Below are 20,956 nucleotides of genomic sequence, written 5' to 3'. Positions count from 1 at the left end.
TACATTTACATTTACATTTATGCATTTGGCAGACTTTTATCCAAAGCGACTTACAGTGCACTTATTAGAGGGACAATCCCCCCGGAGCAAACTGGAGTTAAGTGCCTTGCTCAGGGACACAATGGTGGTGTTACAAATGTCCTTTTAAACAAAATTCCATGTAAAGCAGTTGTTAATAGTACAGTATTAATTGCTCCATGAAAATAGCACTGACTTTTGTAAATGAGTTACAATCTATAATAAGCCCTAGTCCCAGCCTTGGACCCGGACCACACACAGTCCATGTTCTACTTCTGATGTACATAGCACAAAACCTGGCAAATGCTTTCTCGAAAACTCAGTGCAAATCTGATTGGCTGGTTCAATGGAACTTCCACAACACTGGACATTTTATCATTCTGTCTGGAAGCCGAGTTGTATTCACTAGGTTCCGTGTTGATGGAATGAGTGCTTTTGAGGATGAAATAATCACAGAATTTGCCCACTTGTATCAAGTTAGTGACATCAAATCTTTTAATGATTTGAATCTGCTATAGAGCCCAGACCTTTGCCAGAGTTGTAGGTTTGGCTATGCGAGACTATAATAAGCCTAATTTACATAGAAAGGAGGGATGTTTGTGCTAAAAGAATGACAGTGAATTAATTAAGATATTTTGGCGCAGTGCAGATATAGCCTTGTTAAACTAGATTGTTGGTGATTTTTTTAATAAGATGCAGGTTTTTGTGTTCAAGTACAACACGCAAAAGTGGCTCCATTAATGGTTTATTTAGTGAATTCCCCTCTTTGACTTTTCAAAACTTTTGTTTGTATTGCATGACTTTAGCAAGTGCAGAGAGATGGCTGCACACAATACAGATAAAATAAACAGAACAAGACATGCTGAACACATCACAGTTTAACCAATTTGATACAAATAAAAAGGAAGCTAACCTAGGTGTGATGTGACCATAGATTTAGTTTTTCCTTTTGCTTTCCCCCCCAAGCTACGAGACCAGCAATGCAAAATAGTGGCTCTTTTTTTCAACAGGCTGACTCAGCCCTCAAAACTGCATTGTTGTTCTCTTGGACTACATAGAGTAGTATTTTAGCAGAATAGATTATTTCTGCAGTTTGTGTTTGTGTGTGTGAAAGTACTGAAGTACGCACACATACACACACGCTCTTACCCTTAACTGGCCTCCTAATACATTACCAATCCCACCTCTTCAGAACCCTGTCCTATCTGAATTTGTAGGCAGTCGCTTGTAGTTTGTCATTCCTTTTGCATCTCCCTGTATGTGTCTCACCGCTTTACTGACATACTGACCCAGTGGACTTGATGGCTTTTTGATCCTGACATGACTCAAATTCAGAAAATAAAACCACACCTTCTTACCTCCCCACAAAGATTCCAAGTTCCATGTGAAATCAATTAGGGTGTTACATTAGCTGTATTCCAATTTTGAGCTGCCTACCTGGACAGCATTGTAAAGTATTGTAGGCATGCTCCTAAGTCAACACAAAGGCTGTATCAAGCTTTCTAAGATACCTCATTTTGGAAAAATAAGGCCAAATCTAAGCCAGCAATACATATAGCATTAATATTGCTTGTTAAAATATTGTGTCATTAACATAGCAACATGCTAATATCAAATTCTATTTAAATCGAGCATTAAGGGAGTATCCTGTGCCCTTTGTTTGAAAAGTGTGCATGTAAATGACCAGTAAGAGACCTGCCTATAAAGAGTGATTCCAATCAGTCACTTGTGAGGTCCCTTGACAGTTAGTGTCTTACTTTAAAAGGTAGCAGCCAATGTCGGCACTAGGCATTGAATTGATGCACTAGATTTTGGAACAGAGCTATTTGACACACTCCCAACCACCCAGAATGTGTGTGTGTGGGTGAATTTTCTGGATTTAGATCAGGTCTGTATGTGTTAACCATATATGTTTCCAAAAGGGTGTTTCCATGTCTTTGTTTCAAACTGAAACTAGTCTTCCTCTCTGTACTCATCAAAGACTACAGTAAAAGCCTGCACAGTCACACCAACTCATTCAGAACACATTCAACCTACCGTACATTTGAAAACTGGTAATAAAAATATATTCTATTCATTTCAAAGACATTCGATACATCTTTCAGTCATACATTTTGTAGGACGTGGCCTGGCTCTCAGGGCAGGGTGGGAGTGGGTGGGGCTTTTTGCTGGGGTTGGGTGGGTAAAATGCTTGGGTGCTTTTATGGGTGGGTTCAGCTTAAAAATGGGTTGGTGCATTGTATGTACATGTTTAATCCTTTTTGTCAACAGGATATCATCACCTACAAATTTCATATGGCTCAATTCGATAAACACTGCCCAACAGTACAGAGAGCTATTTCTTCATATGCGATGTACTACAGCAATATACTGTATATTTCAGAGGACTTTCAAGTAGTTTTACATTTTAGTGTTAAACATTTTCGTTATAAATTAGTTTTATTCTAGTTTGAAATGCCTTTCTTATGTCCTGCTATGAGAAAGTGCAGCACCCAGCTGTATAAAGTGGTTCAAATAGAGGGAGGAGCCAGTGTGTTCATGCTAAATATGGATATGTTTAGTGTTTAGGGAGAGCAGGTCTGCTTGCTGTAGTCTAAGTTTGTGTAAGCCAGCAAACGTGAACTGCTAAAATAACAGAGACATGACTAATAGCACTTGTGTTTTGGGGACAGAGAGAAGGAGTGTTTGAGCTTTGTGTGTGTGTATGTGCAAGTGTATCTGAATTAAGAGCTTTGTTATCTCAAATCAGGCTAAAAACTGCACTTTTTCTCTTTGGTGCAGCTAATGTGTGAGCAAGAACTGTCTAGTGTTGGAGAAGCTACTTTAAACTGTAGCTTCCCAACTACAAGCTACTCATAACTTATAGTAGTTAAACTATAATCAAGGTGCTTTAAAAAAAAAAAGTAGTTAGCTACACTACAAGCTACTAACAATATGTAGTTAGCTACTTTGATGCTATTCAAAGAAGAAAATATTTTAAATATAGCAATCGGATTATGTTAAATTTAGTTATGCAATTAGAAGTTCTGATTGCAGAATATAATAATATAACCTGATAATTATATATTTAATTGGGGTGACATTAAACAAATACAGTGACAACATTATCAAACCTAAATGTATACTTAATATACACTAGTAAAGCCATATAAATCATCCTAATATATATATAACTGAATCGAGATGAAAGTAATAAACAGCAGCAATTTGCACTTCTAAAAAGAAAACAGTGACTTCAGATCCTCTAGGGCTCAAATTAATCAGTGAATCATTTATGTGAACTTGTTCATTGACATGAATGGGGAGTTTCCAAAGATACATTTATTTGACCATCCCAACCTTTGGGAGACTGCGTGATAACGTATGGAACAGAAGGGGCATCAGTATTCGGACAAAGCTTAAGGTGTACCAGGCAATCGTCCTACCCACGCTGCTGTACGCCTGTAAGACATGGACAGTCTAACAGTGCCATGCCAAAAAGCTGTGAGACAGCCCAGGACAGAACCAATTGGCACTCCACAGTCCACAACAGCTCTGTGACCTGTGAAGCCAACAGGTCTGCTGCAGCAGAGAAATGTCAGCAGGCCAGGAAAGGTAGAGATCGCAACCCCATTGGGCAGCCACCATTCCCTGTCTTCACTGCCAGAGAACTTTCCGTGTGCAGATTGGCTTCATCAGCCATCTGCGCACTTACAGACTTGCCTTACTCTCTCAACCCCTGGAAGACTAAGCTGGTCATCATCGATTACGATAGGCACAGAAAGAATAAATATATATATATTAGTTACAGCCGCGACCCGTGTATTTTAAGTCTAGGCCTTTTGTCTAGGCAACAGTTTCACAATGAATAAGACACTGGATGTATTATACATTACGTGGCAGTCAACTAATAATACAAATTGACATTTTAAAAACACGCCCACACACGAAAGCCAGAACCAAGTAGGTCTAATACCAAGAAAATCTCTCTAATAATATTTGAGGTTTAAATGTTGCTTGCAATAAATTTTGTTTCGTCAGGGTACAGGGTTACTTTTCAAAACTAGATCCGACACTGAATTCTCAAGCAGCCTAATTTACACATAGAAATCTCCTGATGTTGCTATAACAATGTTAAAAGTACTTACTAGTTTGCTTGAAGTGAAAATCAGTCCTCCTCTCCTGTTTAATTAATCAATCGCATGATCATGCAGAACATCTCAGGTTTTTAAATGTGATGAGGCAGTGATGACAGCTGACTCATCACTAAGATCTTGCGCTCTTCGCTTTCAAATTACGTACATCACTTAAAGCGTGATTGTGTCACTCAAGGCCAGCTAGAAGGCCTGGACAAGAACATATCCTAAAGACCACATCCACCAAGAACAAATAAATCAATCTAATTGGCTGATGAATCTGACAATTACGTGCTAAATATATATAGTTCTATTTCTCAGAAAAGATGTCTACTTATCTTACCAAATTTGTCTTCTCAGGTAAATTTGTCATTTTAAGGATGTTTAGATCATTTTATTGTTTGTTTGTTTTTATTGTTGAGTTTTGCGATTTCTCCCATAATTTATATTTTCAAGTTCCCTATATATATATATATATATATATATTTATAAGTTCCCTTCACTATATTGTCTCTGGTATAAGTAATCTTTTAATAACAAGAAATTTGCTCAGTGTTCAGAGTTACCAAGCGCAAAATAGCACAGAGGACCTCATAAACATCCTTTCTAGACCAGATTCTCAATATCATTAAGCTTGTATATAATGTCTAAGTTGCAAATTTTAAATTGAAGATCACAAGGCAAGGCAAGTTTATTTATATAGCACAGTTAATTTGTGGCATTTAAAAGTGCTTTACAAAAAAAGGATCAAGAAAATACAAGATATATAATTTTTTTTTTTAAACAAATCAAATAAGAATAAAATGTAATAAAATAAATCAAATAAAAAAGTAACAATTATTAAAATGAATAAAAAAGAAAAATAATAGTTGTTGTCTACCTTCCCTGGCACAGCAGAGGATAATAAAATTGTAATATAAAAAGGTTAAAATTAATAAAATGAATAATCATAGAATGGAACCTGGCAGATATCATGAACAAGCTAAGAAAATATTTATAATATTTATGTCCTTTATCAGGACACACACAGTTCTGCATGGTATATGTGTGTGTGTGTGTGTGTGTGTATGCTGGGTGGAGGGAGGCAGGGGTGTGTGTTCCTAGGCATCATGTTTACCAGACTCAATCTGGTCTCTATCTAACAGGAGAAGGAAGTGGAAAAACAGAGGCTTCTGTACCAACAGTCTCGCCTACATGATCGCGGAGCAGCTGAGATGGTGCTACAGATGATCAGTGCTTGCAAAGGTGCACACACACGCAAATAAAACCATGCCAAAAATCCACAATAACGTCTTAAGTAAATCTAGACAGCACACATGCCAAATGCATTCCTTTTCATGTTTTCTAAAGAGCAAATAAATACATAGTGCAGCTTACAGTATTTACTGTATCTTTACCACCATTGCACCAGACTTTAGTCATATATTAAAATCATGCCTCTTTAAATGTGTAACAGGTGAAACAGGAGTAATGGTGTCCTCTACTCTCAAACTTGGCATCTCCATCCTCAATGGTGGCAACTGTGATGTTCAACAGGTCAGTCGATAACATTCTCCCAATTTGTGCAAATAATATACCTGTGTAATGTCATACACAATGTTACCATGCTTTGTGCTGAAATGCTAATATAATTTTGGATGCATTGCATGAGCAAACAATTTACTACCGTTTAACCAAATGCAACAGTGACACCACTCTCTTGATATCTTTGTGACAGAGAATGTTAGACTACTTGAAGGACAAGAAAGATGTCGGCTTCTTCCTCAGCTTACAGGCTCTTATGCAAACCTGCAGGTGAATGGATATTACTTCTATTTTGTTTTTGTAACATGCTACACTATATATCCAAAGGTATGTGGACACCTCTTTGTAATTAACAGGTTTGGCTACTCCCGTAGTTTCTGTGAGAATGTAGCTTAATGCTACTCCATACAATGGCATTCTTGCAAAATTGTGTGCTTCAAACTTTGTGGCAACAGTTTAGGGGTGGGTCCTTTTCTGCTCCAGCATGTCCTGTGCACATAGCAAGGTCCATAAAGATATGGTGGAACGGCTACTAATAAGGTATCTGTGTATGTATATCTATGCAGAAGAGGCTTACACGCTTACGTCAGGAGAGAGGCAGTTTAAACTCCACTTTCGTCAACGAGCTGGCCGGAAGTGAACATTTGAAAAAAATATATATATAAATATTTATCTATTTCTTACACACACCTAGCATTTCGCTTCAGAAGACATTAATTAATACACATATAGATTACTTTTATGATGGCTATATATGCTTTTTTGAGCTTCAAAATTTTGGCAGAAATTCACTTATTTTATGGACCTACAGAGCTGAAATATTCTTCTAAAAATCTTTGTTTGTTTTCTGCTGAAGTAAGAAGTCATACACATCTGGGATGTTATTAGGCTGAGTAAATAATAATTTTTTGGTGAACAAGTCCTTTAAGCATATTTGGTTTAAGAACGTGAATGTAACATGCTCTTTGTCTCTTTGATCGTTATTGTGTTGAGCTGTAGATTTGCAACAAAGGTTTCCCTTTAAAGTGTTGACTATAGGGATTTGGTAGACTATAGATATGGTATAAATATGATTTATGTGTATTGACAGTGTTCTGGACCTGAATGCGTTTGAGAGACAGAATAAGGCTGACGGGCTTGGGATGGTGTCAGAGGAGGGCTCGAGTGAGTTTTACCACACACTGACCAACATCACCTTCCCATTGCATCTTCATGTCTCTTCACAGCTTTTATCTTGTGATATTTTTTAGAACTGAAAAAAAGTCCTTATGTGTAAGATCTGTTCACACCAAGTCTGACTTTTCAATGCAAAAACATTCATGACTAGTCTTTAAGAAGTGACAGTATATCTTTATAAAAATCTAATTTTGCACTATGATTACTACAATCATTTATTATTATTGTTATTATGGTAGATGCTGAACATTTATTATATTGTTTTTCAAAGTATGATATAAATTCAGCATTAGATTATAGCAAATTTATTTGTTGTATTACAGACTTGATGTGAAATAGCCACAACACTGCATAGTAGTGGTCAGAATAAAAATGTCTTATTTGTATGAATTCAGGTAATTTTTTAACAAATATTTCTGTGTCAAAGGTTGTTCAATTTTAGATCATGTCTATGTATTACACACTTTTGTGGCCCCACAGGAAATATGACCTTTTTCTAAGGCTAAGACAGCTGTTTAACGTGCATTATTTTTGTTGCATACAACACCCTCATATGTGTATCTGTTCATATAAGTCTGTTTTATTTCCCATGCCAAGCCTACAATCCTCTGTGTCCAACTCACTTTAGCTTTCTCTTTCTCTCTACCACCACCACTCCATCTCCAACCTGCCCCATATATGCCTCTCCTCTCCTTCTTTCCCCCTCTTGTTTTTCAGACATGAAGCTAGAACGTGGTAAATAATCATGTATCTCTATATATTTATCATCCTTCTTTCCTTCTGTCCCATCTCCTCCTGTCTTCCTCCTTTTTTCAGCTCTTACATTGTGAAGATTTTTCCTTTGCGTGTAGTTTACTTGCATTTCATTTCGTGCTCAAGGGAACATAAAGAGATGGTTCACCCAAAAATTCTGTCATAATTTACTTGCCCTCATGTTGTTCCAAACCCAAAGGACTTTCTTTTTATTGCATGAAACACAAAGGAATATGTTAAGCAGAATGTTAGCTACTGGCAGCCTCAGTCACCTTTCACAAGTTAAAGGCGACTGAGGCTGCCAGTCGCTAACATTCTGCTTAGCTTCTCCATTTCTGTTCCACCGAAGAAAGTAATTCGTGATTAGAAAACCTTAGGGTGAGTAAATTATTAATTTTCATTTCAAACCATCCCTTTAAAAGATACCTCTTCAGTCATTGCCAATTTTTTTTGACATCCAATGTCTTTACGGTTCTTTAAAAAAATTCTCGGAAATATTCCGAGCAATCTATTCTGATCCCTAATTTTATAAAATTCTTAATACGAAATTCTTATTCAATTCGTTTTAATTCTTTAATTCTGTCATTTTGTCCCGTTGTTTTAGTGCAATGGCTGTAAAGTGTCTTAGCTGTTTACCCTTGAGTGCTCTTTGACAGATCTACTCTAACTCCAACATTCCTTGTCTGATCCCAGATTGAAAGGAAAGAAGGAGATTGGCTCTTTCTTTTCTGATCAGTTTTCTCTGAGGAGATCACAGAGAACTGTGGTGACCACTGCCACAAAACCCATGAAATGATATGCAGATTCAGGAAACTAAGAACTCCTAAATCCCTTTATCAAATGAGATGAGCCATCTAGCATTATTTGAATACTTCCTTCAAATAATGAGGTGCCATGGACACTTATAATTCAGTAACAATAATAGACAATGGTAGAAATGAACTTTTAACCATTTTTCCATCAATTAGATTACATCATTAGTCAGCAAACATCCTTAATTTTATTCTTCCACCCATTTGCATGATTTGCTCTCCATAAAAATACAAAATATGTTTGCTTTGTTTCACTTCAGCTGGTATTTGAAGTTTAGAGATGTTGACTGATCAGATGTTGAAAGCTTTATGGAGAGCATTTCAAAGTAAAGTCTTCCAAATTAAAGCAGGAAATAAATGTAACTATTTAACTATAATGTAAAATAAATAACCCACTAACAATCATTTGTGTTTAATATGGTATAAATCCTCCTAACATTTAATCAATCTTAGCTTTCTGCCTTTTAAAACTAGATGGTCAAAATTGAATGCATGATAAAAACTGATATTATGAAGACATAACACATTTGGAGATTATAATTAGCAGTATTGTGTAATTATAATCATAAGAATATTTTGTATATTCTTAATGTAACCAGTAACATCTGTATTTCTTAATCTAGATCTTACTTTTTGGTGAAGTTTTTCCAATTACTTGTTTTTATACAGCTTCAATTCATGTTTTTACTAGCTAACCTCCTTTTTTAGTATTGGACTGATATCTTGTGCGCTAAACCTGTGTGATATGTATAATATGTATTACTTCCCTTTTTTCTTCTTCTTCTTTTACATTCCTTTGTCCCTATTTTAGATGGAAAATTCAACTTTGAACAAAATTCATATGTGTAGTGTATTGGTGTAACTAAGTATATTCTTTTCTGAAATATTGTGAAATATTGTTGCAAATAATAATTTTTTCTATCGGTCTTGTCAAGTCATTGTTTTCTGTTTTATATCTACACTCTCATGCCATGCCACAGTATACAGTATATATACTGTATAACATAGCACAGTACCCTCAGTCCACCAAGGCCCCAAACTCTTCAGGCTCCTATCCTCCTCTCTAATTCCTCTCCCATCCCTTCACAAATGTTTGGAGATCAGTAGATCTGTATTGCATGATTGTGTGTCTGTGTGCTGTTTTTTGGTTGGGCCTTGTCTGAGAAGACCTAAAATCTTCTCTGCTTATTTGTCTATGTACTCTGTGATGACCTTATCATGGGATGTCTATTTCAGTGTCTGCGTTGTTTATTCATGTTCCATGTCTCAGTTCCATGTATCTATCTGTAAACTGTAAATGTTGACATTTTCTTTTTGTGTGTGTCACTTGTCCCTTCAACGTGGGTGTGTTTTCGATGTGTGATCCATCAGACTTTGTGTGTGTCTATAAGTGTTGCCATTCTGGGAGAGGGGAGGGCGTTAGTCTTTGGATTATTTGTGGACATCAGTTCTCTGCCTCCCCTTTCCATGTTTGCTGGTCTGCTCTGCAGTAAACAGCTAAACGAATGTGCTACAGCAGCTCTTTCCACTAACAGGCTAATGGGGGCTGGGAGTGATTATACTTACAGAACACACACACCCTATTCACCATGAATTCATTAAAGGAATAGTTTACACCAAAATGAAAATTTTGTCATTTTTTACTCACCATTGTCGTTCCAAACTCATATCTTGTTTTAATCTGTGGAACACAAAACACAAGATTTTGAAGAATGCAAACACTCCTTTTTTCCATACAATGACAGTTCATAGTGGCCTCAGCTATCAACTCCATAAAGGACAAAAAAATAAATAAAAGTAGTCTGAATTCCTAAGATAACTTTTTTTGAGGAACAAACCAAACTTGTACTTATTTTTTATTTATTTCTTTAATTGAAAACATCTACTTTGCTGTAGCTCACATTTTCCCTTCACAAAATAACAGCATACAGTTTTGGAATGACATGAGGTGAGTAAATAATGGCAGTATTTCCTTTAAAGGGATAGTTCATCCAAAAAAGAGGATAGTTCATCTCATAATTTACTCATCCTCATGCCATCCCATTTCCCTGCTGAACATCTCAGCTCTGTAAGTGATGGCATGAGGGTGAGTAAATGATCAGACAGTTTTCCTTTTTGGGTGAATTATACAGTATGGTAATCAAAACCTAAAAATTGAATCTCCCCATCACCATGAGACTGCTCCTATTCTTCTCTAGAGACATTTGACATGTATTTTCGTGTCAGCACAACCATGTAGCTCTTTCCTCATTGCGTTTCACACATTAAAGCTTTGAAATTAAACGCATACATACACATACACACAGCAAAGCAGCATGTCTACAGGATCTCTTCTACAACATTCATGCTGTACGTGTGTGTGTGTGTGTGTGTGTGTGTGTGTGTGTGTGTGTGTGTGTGTGTGTGTGTGTGTGTGTGTGTGTGTGTGCACATTTGTCCCGGTTTAGAGGAGAAAGTGATGGCGGATGATGAATTCACTTGTGACCTCTTCCGCTTCCTGCAGCTACTCTGTGAGGGCCACAACAACGGTGAGATTCCTGAGATCAAAGCTGCACATTTAAACCATATGAATATCTGAATCTCCACTGCTGTTCTCTCCCTTTTGTGTTTGGAAAACTTTTGCAGTAAAGACAACAGAAAATACATTTCTCAGCTTAAATCTTGCTTGAGCAAAAGCATTTGATTACCAAAAGAAATATGTTCCTTTACAAATAAATGTGTAATATACCCAAATATTTAAAGCATGGCCTCTTAGTGACTCTGTGGTGCATCATTGTCTCCCTCCAGATTTCCAGAACTATCTGCGCACACAGACAGGCAGCACAACCACAATCAACATCATCATCTGCACTGTTGACTATCTGCTCAGACTGCAGGTACTCACCTGTCGTCCTCTAACTCTCTGTGCAGTGACCCCAAACAGTATTTGCACACATAAACCACACTGAAACCATATGAATTCCATTACATTATATAACAAAATATCAAACCAAGTGGTATTTGTTTTAAAGAAAGATAGCACAAGCTCTCCTTTCAAGCAAAACACCTAAAGTTTCTTAGATATGTTGTTTTATTTAAAATGAAGACACTTTCTGGTTGCCAGACTGTGCTAGGACATCTGTTTGAACTTGAGAGGAACTGACTTCATACATCCACTAAAATAAACTTAAAGTGGCCACTGTAGCCTCTCTTCCTCACTCTGTCTGTTCCATCACAGGAGTCTATCAGTGACTTCTACTGGTATTACTCGGGGAAGGATATTATTGATGATCCAGGCAAGAGGAACTTCTCTAAGGCAATGACAGTTGCTAAACAGGTCTTCAACAGCCTGACAGAGTATATTCAGGTACTGACATCACCACTTTGAGATACTTGAAGTTGAGCTGTTTCAGACTTCCTGAATTTACATTTCCCACCCCACCTCTCTCTCTCTCTTTCTGGGGACTGTATCTAATCGATAGGGTCCTTGCACTGGTAATCAACAGTCTCTGGCTCACAGCAGATTGTGGGATGCCGTGGTGGGCTTCTTACACGTGTTTGCACACATGATGATGAAACTAGCACAGGTAGGCTCTCACATATTGACTGCAAATAAACTCCTTACAATACTGAGCAAGTTTTCTTACTAATTAATTTATTGTACCTAGTATATCCTGGACAATTTTGTAACTGTTTGATTTCGTTTCATCATCACTGAATATGAATCGGCATCTTCACTAGATTGTTTTATTTTAACAATAAAATAGTTTATCAGTCATGCATAGTCTTGCCTAATATTAAAGCAAAACATACATTTCAACAACCTTTTACAAAGGAAATCCCATTGGGGGGGAAAAAGTGTGGTCTTTGTCAGTAAGTATCCCTTTAAAGGGTTTTGGGAAGAGTTTTGCTCAGACGTTCAAAGAATCGCTTGTCAAATGTTTTTAGTCCACAGTGGTCCAATGATTTGTGCAATATAATATAAATCAAACGCATAACATTTAGTTAAATATATGAACAAACCTATGTAATCTGTTTAAGTATGATCAGATTGGACTAATATCCAAGAGGATCTTTTTCTCTGTCTTGGAGGTTGTAATTTTTTTTTCTCAGTAGTAATGTCTTGTGCTATAACTGTGTAGTCTATTTGTTTGGACAGGTTTAACTACTGTTTAGCTTGAAAATATTTATAACAACTCTGTGATCTAATTTGGGTTTGACTTGCTGGTTTCTCATTTTACCTCCATGTGTCAGTTACTGCTTCTTCGTTCTGTCATCATTTTAAGATTTATAAGAAACTGAATTGGTGATTTTAAGACATAAAAGTTCTTATTATATGGGAAGCTTTTCTAAGAGTTAAGTAATTAAAGGGTTTGTTCACCCAAACATAAAAATTCTCTCATGATTTACTAACCTTTAACCCATTCCTGATATGACTTTCCCTCTTCAGCAGAACCAAAGTGAAAACTTTTCAGTCCAATTATACTGCTGGCAAATTTGATGGTCCAAAAGGCATATTTAGGCAGCATAAATGTAATCCAAACGACTCCAGTTGATCAATTAATGTCTTCTGAAGCAAACCGATAGATTAGTGAAAGAAACAAACTGATAAATAATAAATGATAATTAAAATGTTTTAAACTTCAAATTGTTGCTTCTGGCCAGCGCTTTATTGCTGTTTGAAAATATTACCTAAAATATTGCATGACGTTTGTTCCTCTGTTGTATACAAAGCACGCCATTGCGCTTATGTCACTGATGCGTCAACTGCTGGCAGGAAGCAATTTTTTTAAAGGTAATAAAGTTTTAAATATTGATATTTTGTTTTTACCCATACCTATTAATTTGCTTCAGAAGACATTAATTGATTGACTGGAGTCATGTGGATTACTTTTATGCTGCCTAAATATACCTTTTGGACCATCAAACAGACAGCAGTCCAATGGCACCTGTTTACTTGCATTGTATGGACAAAAAGAGCTGAAATGTGCTTATAAAAATCTTCACTTAAGTTATGCTGAAGAAGGAAAGTCAGAAACATCTGGGATGGCTTAAAGGTAAGTAAACCATGATACAATTTTTTGGGACCGTTAAGGATAGTTCACCTAAAAATGTTTATTCTCATCATTTACATACCGTCATGCAATCCCAGATATGTATAACTTTCTTTCTTCTGCTGAACACAAACAAAGATTTTTTCAATGCAAGTGAATGGGTACCTAAACTTTGAAGCTCCAAAAGCAAATATAAGCAGCATAAAATTCATGTGGGTGAGAAACAGATCAATATTTAAGTCTTTTCTTTTACTATAAATCTCCACTTTAATTTTGACATTCTTCTTCCTGCATATCACCACCCACTGGGCAGTGATGTGATTTTACATAAAAGATTTAACCACTGACGTCTTATAAATAATTTGTATGCTGCCTTTATTTGCTTTTTGGAGCTTCATAGTTTAGGTACCCATTCACTCGCATTGTATGGACCTACAGAGCAGAAACCTTCTAAAAATCTTCGTTTGTGTTCAGCAAAAGGAAGAAAGTCATACACATTTGGGATGGAATGAGGGTGAGAGAATTACAATTTTTGGGTGAACTATCCCTTTAAAGGTCAGTTCACCCAAAAATTTAAATAATCTCATGATTTACTTACTTTTAAGCCATCCCAGTGATGAGTCAATAATGAGATCATTTAAATTTTTGGTGAACTATCCCTTAAAATCAGACCTGTTCAATTGTGGTTAATCCAATTTGAGAATTGGCGCTCTGTTAATAGTCTGTAAAATGTACATTCCTTCCTAAATATTCCTATACTGTCAGAATGGGTTGTAATTCACCCTGTAGGATTTCTATTGTTTAACTATTTTGGTGCAGAATTACTGCTTATTGATGCCTTGAGACAGCAAGTGTGGAATCTGACTGTGCTCATTTGCAGTAAAGTGACGTATGGACTGCTTTTGGATGTTATTGCACTTGTGAGTAATTTTTTAACTGTGTCTTGTTTCTCTAAATCTTTTCTGCCTTGTTGTTTGATTTTGTTCTAATGTTTGTTACACATCTGGCCCCTGTACATTTTTGTATTCTCAATATCAAGTCTCTCCCACTCTCTGGTTTTAAGAGCCAGGGAAAGTGTTAAATGATAATAACACTGAAACTCAACAGATTAATGCCCACCTGTCAAAGTTTTGTTTTAAACCACACCGTGATATTTTTGGGTTTTATTTTATAGATGGGACATAAAATAGGCCAACTTACGGTAACTGCAATGTTCACCCTTATTAATTATTTTTCATTGAACTTATTTATTTCATTTGAGTACTGTATTTGGTGTTGCCCCTGATCTGCATAAACGTACTATGTGTACTTTTAAGGGGTTTTAATTTTTTATTTATTTAATAGTTTATTTAACAGGGACAATGTAGAAATATTGCTACAATTTCAAGCAACCGATGCTCCTCATACAGGCTTCTAGCCAAAGGCTAATTTGCAGCCCCAGTCCCTGGTTAGGCTTTTTTAACAACAAAAAAAAAACAATAATCACACAAAAACTAAGCAAAAAGTAAAAAATATAACAATAATAAAAGAAAGCTGAGACTGTGCACGGCCATCAGTGTTCACAAATCTGTGTTTCAGATCTGCTGGTAGACTGTTCCAAAGCAGTGTACTTTGAACTGAAAATGTGGTTTGTGCATATTTTTCCTTGGTACTGTGCAATTCTGATAAGTTGTACCTCTTGTAGTGATCCCCTTACTACTCTGTTTTGATATTAATTGGCATATGATATCTGGAGCAAGATTATTTACACATTTAAAAAACATTTTAATGAGAGAGAAATTTATAGATGACTAAAATGAATTAACATATAATTTCAGATATACTTTGATTTCTATAGTGAGAGAATATCTAAAATGATATGTAAATTAATTTTAGCCATGAATGAGTAGATGTTTCCGAGAGGGGGAGATGAGATAAATACAAAAATGTATTAAAAATGTTGATGGGTAACATTTTTATTCTGATGTGTAACCCTGCCAGATCCCTGACCCAGGACTCCCAAATGGCGTAAGGATCCTTGTTTTGTTTCTGTCTTACATACTTATATGCTGCTTCCTGCACACACATACCACTTGTCTCTTCTATGCTTCCTGTTCCTGCTGTGTACAGTAGTTTATTTGTTGGAGCGTGTCTTGCAAGTGTTTTTTTTTTTTTTTCAATTTGATGCTCTTTAGAGGTAATATCTTTAATAATTAATTCCTTATAATCAGATAAATGCAGTGTCTGTGCTTTACATTTTTATTTGGCCACCACAGTTTAAATGTTGCATTTTTGTTGCCATTGACATCACCTCTGTTTCAACTGCATACATTTTTTATTTTAAATAGTAGTAATTAATTGAATAATTCTTTGTAGTTAATCGCAGAATTTGAATGTGCTGATATTTGACAATATTTACTTCTTTTACTGTCAAAATGCATTTATTTCCATCTTGGGTAAGAAAACAAAACAATATGTAACAATGTAATGCTTTATTAACATTTTCCAAACAAAGCCTACAGTATAAAGATATAAATGCATTAAAATAGCATCAATTCAAATAACATTAAACGTAATCTAATGGGTGGTTGACAAAATGAAAGAACTAGTCCCCACCTAATAAAACTTTTCTTTGCAATGGGCATTAAATCTCTTAAACTCTCATCCGCCACAATATTAATCTACCGGCTGACTGTGGCTATCCGCTTTCACACATCTTGAATCATGAAGCCGGCGCTTTCATGATTTGCAATAGGACATCAACCTCAGCATCAATCGCCACTTTGAACTCCACATGAAAAGCACTTGCATACAAAAACGTCTCATTCTGTATTTTGGTGATATTTAAGACTTGCTGTGCTTCTGTGTTAATTACAGTGCACCTTGCATGGGCTGAAAAATATTTGATAAGTCCCATCTTGGATTATTTTTTTACATAAAATAGCTTTAAAAGGTCCTTTCTCTATAATTGTATCACTGATACAGAAGTGCTTTTGTGCATATGTTGTGAAGTATGTGTCAGTGTAATGTCTCTGGGCGAACACATCGCAAAGTTTCTGCCCTTCCAACAAGTGTTTATGCTGGTTTATGTTATATTAACGGTAAATGCGTGATTAAGAAAATTAACATGCTCACGTGCGTTATTGCGTTAATCCTGACAGCTCTAATTTTAAAACATGTTAATGCACCCTAAAACTTTGTTGGGTTCACATTTTTAAATATTGGAGCTGAGGGAGGTGTCACTATGCTTTTGTTCCTGCTGTTGCTCATCTGAAAAGGGAATGTATTTCCCCTTGCCTGTGCCAAACATTCTTTAGGAAATCTGTATGATAATTGGGTAAATGGCACAAAGCCTGTCAAGAAAAGGTCTGGGTCATATTTCACCTCAAAAGTCAAAAGAAAATTAAGCCTATTTAGGACCATAAAGATTTTTGGCATTGTTGAATATTCATAACAATTAAAATGCAGTCTTTATTTTTTCTTATTTTTTCTTAAATTATTTGTGATATTCTCCCAATTATCCTTAATGTGTACATGCAGACCTTTGTGCTCTTATGTCTTTATGGTACTGAGTGTACTAGTCGTCTGTGTGGTATGTCTGTATTAAAGACTATTTATGTGTCTGCTGTCTTCCCTTCACAGTGCACTTCCGACGGTCAGTAATAGAACCTCACTAAAGATGTATAATAATAATAGAGATACGTTATGGCATTTCATGACAACGTCAAAAGACTAATTATACGTGATTGTCATTATGTCACAAGCTGACATAAGACACCACAGTTTTTTTAGGAAATGTTGGTACATTTGCCTCTTGCTTGGCTTTCTATCTTCATATTCCTTCATCTATTTATATAGTTTTGCCATAGGTTGCAGTAAGTGATGCTTTGTTTGTGTCTGTTTAAAAATGCAAACTCAGGATAATTTCTGGAGTAGAACACACTCTGAGGTAAGCTGAGAGCAGGATGGACTTTGTCCCTGTAGTGCTGTTTTCTATGCTCCCAAAAACATTTTCAAAGATTTTTTGTTGTAGAATGATAGCAGAATTATTTTCTAGTGGTGATGGTGCATATTATATTTAAGATTTTGGTGCCAGGTTTAAGCAATACATTTGATGTGCATCAAACTTATACTCTCAGACTGTAAAAGAACGAAAGAATATTTGGATAACGTTGTTGTGTGTCTGAATTTGGTCACTTGATCACAGGACTCGAGTCAAATTGGTCTGTTGAAGGAGCTCCTGGATCTACAGAAGGACATGGTGGTCATGCTCCTCTCTCTACTGGAGGGTAAGAGATATCTGTCCATCTAATTTTATTTTCGTGATGACCTACTAGCCTGATAAGCCATTTGAGGTGTGATCTATATGCTATGTGGATTGCTGTTTTACAGGCAATATTGTAAATGGCACAATCGCTCGCCAGATGGTTGACATGCTGGTTGAGTCATCCAGCAACGTGGAGATGATTCTCAAGTTCTTCGATATGTTCCTCAAATTGAAGGATATTGTGGCATCAGATGCCTTCCGTGACTATGTGACAGACCCTCGTGGCTTCATCTCCAAGAAGGACTTCTCCAAGGCTATGGATAGTCAGAAGCAGTACACAACATCTGAGATCCAGTTCCTGTTGTCCTGCTCTGAAGCAGACGAGAATGAGATGATAAATTTTGAGGAGTTTGCTGACCGCTTCCAAGAGCCAGCCAAAGACATCGGCTTCAACATCGCTGTGCTGCTTACCAACCTCTCTGAGCATGTCCCTCATGATACTCGTCTGCAGAACTTTTTGGAGCAAGCTGACAACGTGCTGAACTATTTCCGCCCCTTCCTTGGCCGTATCGAAATCATGGGTGCCAGCAAGAGGATTGAGCGCATCTACTTTGAGATCAGCGAGGCCAATCGCAATCAGTGGGAGATGCCTCAGGTCAGAGAGTCAAAGCGGCAGTTCATTTTTGATGTTGTCAACGAAGGTGGGGAATCTGAGAAGATGGAGCTCTTTGTGAACTTCTGCGAGGACACTATTTTTGAGATGAACATTGCCTCACAGATCTCAGAGCAGGAAGAGGAAGCTGTGGAAGACAAGGATGAGGAAGATGAGGAGAGCGGTGGTGGAGGAAATGGAGAAGGAGAGGAAGGCAGTGGAGAAGAAGCACCACCTGAATCCAGTTCAGCATTTGCTGACTTCATCAAGAGTGTCATGATCTTCCTAAACCTGTTCACTTTCCGTAATCTCAGGCGCCGTTACCGTAAAATCAGGAAAATGACCATAAAGGAGATGATTGTTGGCTTGGTGATGTTCCTCTATACCATCATTTTTGGCATTCTGCATTTCATCTACAGCATGTGCAAAGGCTTCTTCATGCTAATCTGGAACACCCTTTTCGGAGGCGGTCTGGTAGAGGGAGCAAAGAAGATGACGTTGACAGAGATTTTGACTGACATGCCCGACCCAACTCAGGATGAGGTGCACGGTGACCTTCCCCCTGAGCCTGGAGCAAGAAAGGTTCAAGAATCAGGTGGAACTGGGGAGGGAGAGGAGGGAGCAGCTGGAGGAGAGGAAGAAGAAGAAGATGGAGAAGAGGCTGATGGTGGAGGGCCTGGTTTTGGTCCGCATGGTGGACTCGGGGACATGGGAGATACTGAGCCAGAGGAGCCACCAACTCCTGAAGGCAGTCCACTGCTGATGAGGAAACTGGTGAGAAAAAGGCAGAAGTGTTGAATGCTTTTAATCCCACAACATACCTTCCAATATATGATTTGGAATGAGCATCCAGCATGTGAAATTTTCCTCATCATACTTTGCATAAACCACACTGTAAGTCCAAAGTATACTTTGGTCAGACGCGAACACTAGGCGTCTACGTAAAGGATGCGTGACGCAAATTCCGTCCTCAGCAAATAGCTTGAGCACAGATCACAAGCGGCCCAATATTTCTAACCACACGTACTCTGATCGCACAGTATGCACATGTGCCTGGAATTATTTGCACTAATTTCAGTGTCCCCAAGGTGGCAACACTCACATTTGAGCCATTGATGTCATGAAGAAGTGATAGAACAACTACGGACTAATGTGAAAACAACAGTGGATGTGCACATCAAGAATGTGTGTGTGAGGAGATTAGGAGATACCTGCATTTCTAGTCTGCAGGAATATAAATACATATTTATGGGTCTAAACTCTAGGAGATAAATAGTTCAGTCTTTCATAAGAATTATAGCGTGTATGTGCCAACCACCTGTGTTTGCTCGCACAGTCAAACGAAGTAAACTTTTAAAGGCTAGCGTTCCACTGTGTGCAGACACTAAGTGTTCACGTCAAAACCGAAGTATACTTTGGGCTACATACTTCAGTTCTTTTAAAGAAATAGTTCACCCAAAAATAAAAATTCTGTCATCTATACCTCATCTTTTCTTTTTTCCGTGAAATACTGGAAAAACTATTCCTTTAAATAGAAAGAAACTTTTCACCATTGCTTTGTAGACACACTAATGTTAGTATTATTGCCCTCTCTTGGATGTTTGGTGTCTGGTTTAGTTGGCAGAAGCAGGAGGAGAAGGACAAGAAGAGGTGGTAAAAGAGGAGAAAGTAGAGGAAGAAGCCACCCCAGAACCAGAAAAAGCAGAGTGAGTAATAGAGTACTATAATCTATAATGTCCAATAAGTGAATGCATTGTGTCAGGTAATCAAATAATAATAACATTCCTTTTCAATATAAAAACCTGCTGTTGTAGGCCATACAATTTTTTTTAGTTATCACTCTTGCTGTCTTTGAAAGTGCTGAAAATGGAGAGAAGACTGAGAAGGAGGCAGAGACGGAGCCAGTGGAACAAAAAGATAAGCTAGAGGAGAAAAAGGCAATGGCAAAAGCAAAGAAAGGCAAGAAAGAGGCAGAAGAGGGCTTTGAACTCTGGAATGAGCTTGAAGTGCAAAGAATCAAATTCATGGTAATAACATTTAAAGCTGTTATTGATAAACTGTATTTTTATCTGTTCTCTACTTTAGATTACACATTTTACATAGAGAACAATTACACTAGGCTGAAAACAAATGTTAACCTAAAATGTGCTTTATGGCGTATCATCTATGTTTACTGGTTTGATTTAAGTCAAAATATTATTTAACATGTCTGTATCAACCTAATTATGTTAGGTTACCCCAAGAAAACTATGAGTTAGATCCATATGGGAACAATTGCAGGGAACCAATTTTTACAGCAAACATGGCCAAATGGTTTGTTGGCACCCCTTTCTAAATAATGGGTTTGGCTTTGCCTCTTAAAGAGATAGTAAGGTGTTCACATACCATCGGCCATATAGTGTACGTAAAATGTATATATGAGTCTTCAAAGATTATATACATTGATTTAAATTCTAACTTTCTGGTCTTCTAGAATTATCTTTCTCGCAATTTCTACAACCTGCGCTTCCTGGCTCTGTTCATCGCCTTTGCCCTGAACTTCATTCTGCTCTTCTACAGGGTCAGTGTAATAATTAATAGCAGCTACTTATAGGGATGTATTAGAAGCTATTAAAGGGATAGTTCAC

General features: G+C 37.0%; 1 protein-coding gene across 7 annotated transcripts in view; it reads left to right on the top strand.

Moving 5' to 3' along the window:
- LOC127661261 (ryanodine receptor 1-like) overlaps nt 1–20,956 on the top strand; it is a 126,573-nt gene that overhangs the window by 92,174 nt on the left and 13,443 nt on the right. For 4 of the 7 annotated variants that reach the window (XM_052151893.1, XM_052151890.1, XM_052151892.1 and 1 more), the window contains 14 exons: nt 5,279–5,378; nt 5,590–5,669; nt 5,851–5,927; nt 6,748–6,821; nt 7,551–7,568; nt 10,846–10,926; nt 11,186–11,274; nt 11,616–11,744; nt 11,860–11,964; nt 17,618–17,699; nt 17,803–19,103; nt 19,947–20,035; nt 20,188–20,356; nt 20,803–20,889. In XM_052151893.1, coding sequence (XP_052007853.1) covers nt 5,279–5,378; nt 5,590–5,669; nt 5,851–5,927; nt 6,748–6,821; nt 7,551–7,568; nt 10,846–10,926; nt 11,186–11,274; nt 11,616–11,744; nt 11,860–11,964; nt 17,618–17,699; nt 17,803–19,103; nt 19,947–20,035; nt 20,188–20,356; nt 20,803–20,889 — 2,481 coding nt within the window. The remainder of the gene's footprint in view (nt 1–5,278; nt 5,379–5,589; nt 5,670–5,850; nt 5,928–6,747; nt 6,822–7,550; nt 7,569–10,845; nt 10,927–11,185; nt 11,275–11,615; nt 11,745–11,859; nt 11,965–17,617; nt 17,700–17,802; nt 19,104–19,946; nt 20,036–20,187; nt 20,357–20,802; nt 20,890–20,956) is intronic. The other 3 variants (XM_052151895.1, XM_052151894.1, XM_052151891.1) reach the window with 1 other exon arrangement.

This window comes from Xyrauchen texanus, chromosome 21 (genome assembly GCF_025860055.1).
Source record: "Xyrauchen texanus isolate HMW12.3.18 chromosome 21, RBS_HiC_50CHRs, whole genome shotgun sequence".
Taxonomy (NCBI): Eukaryota; Metazoa; Chordata; class Actinopteri; order Cypriniformes; family Catostomidae; genus Xyrauchen; species Xyrauchen texanus.
This window is presented reverse-complemented; position numbering and strand designations above follow the sequence as displayed.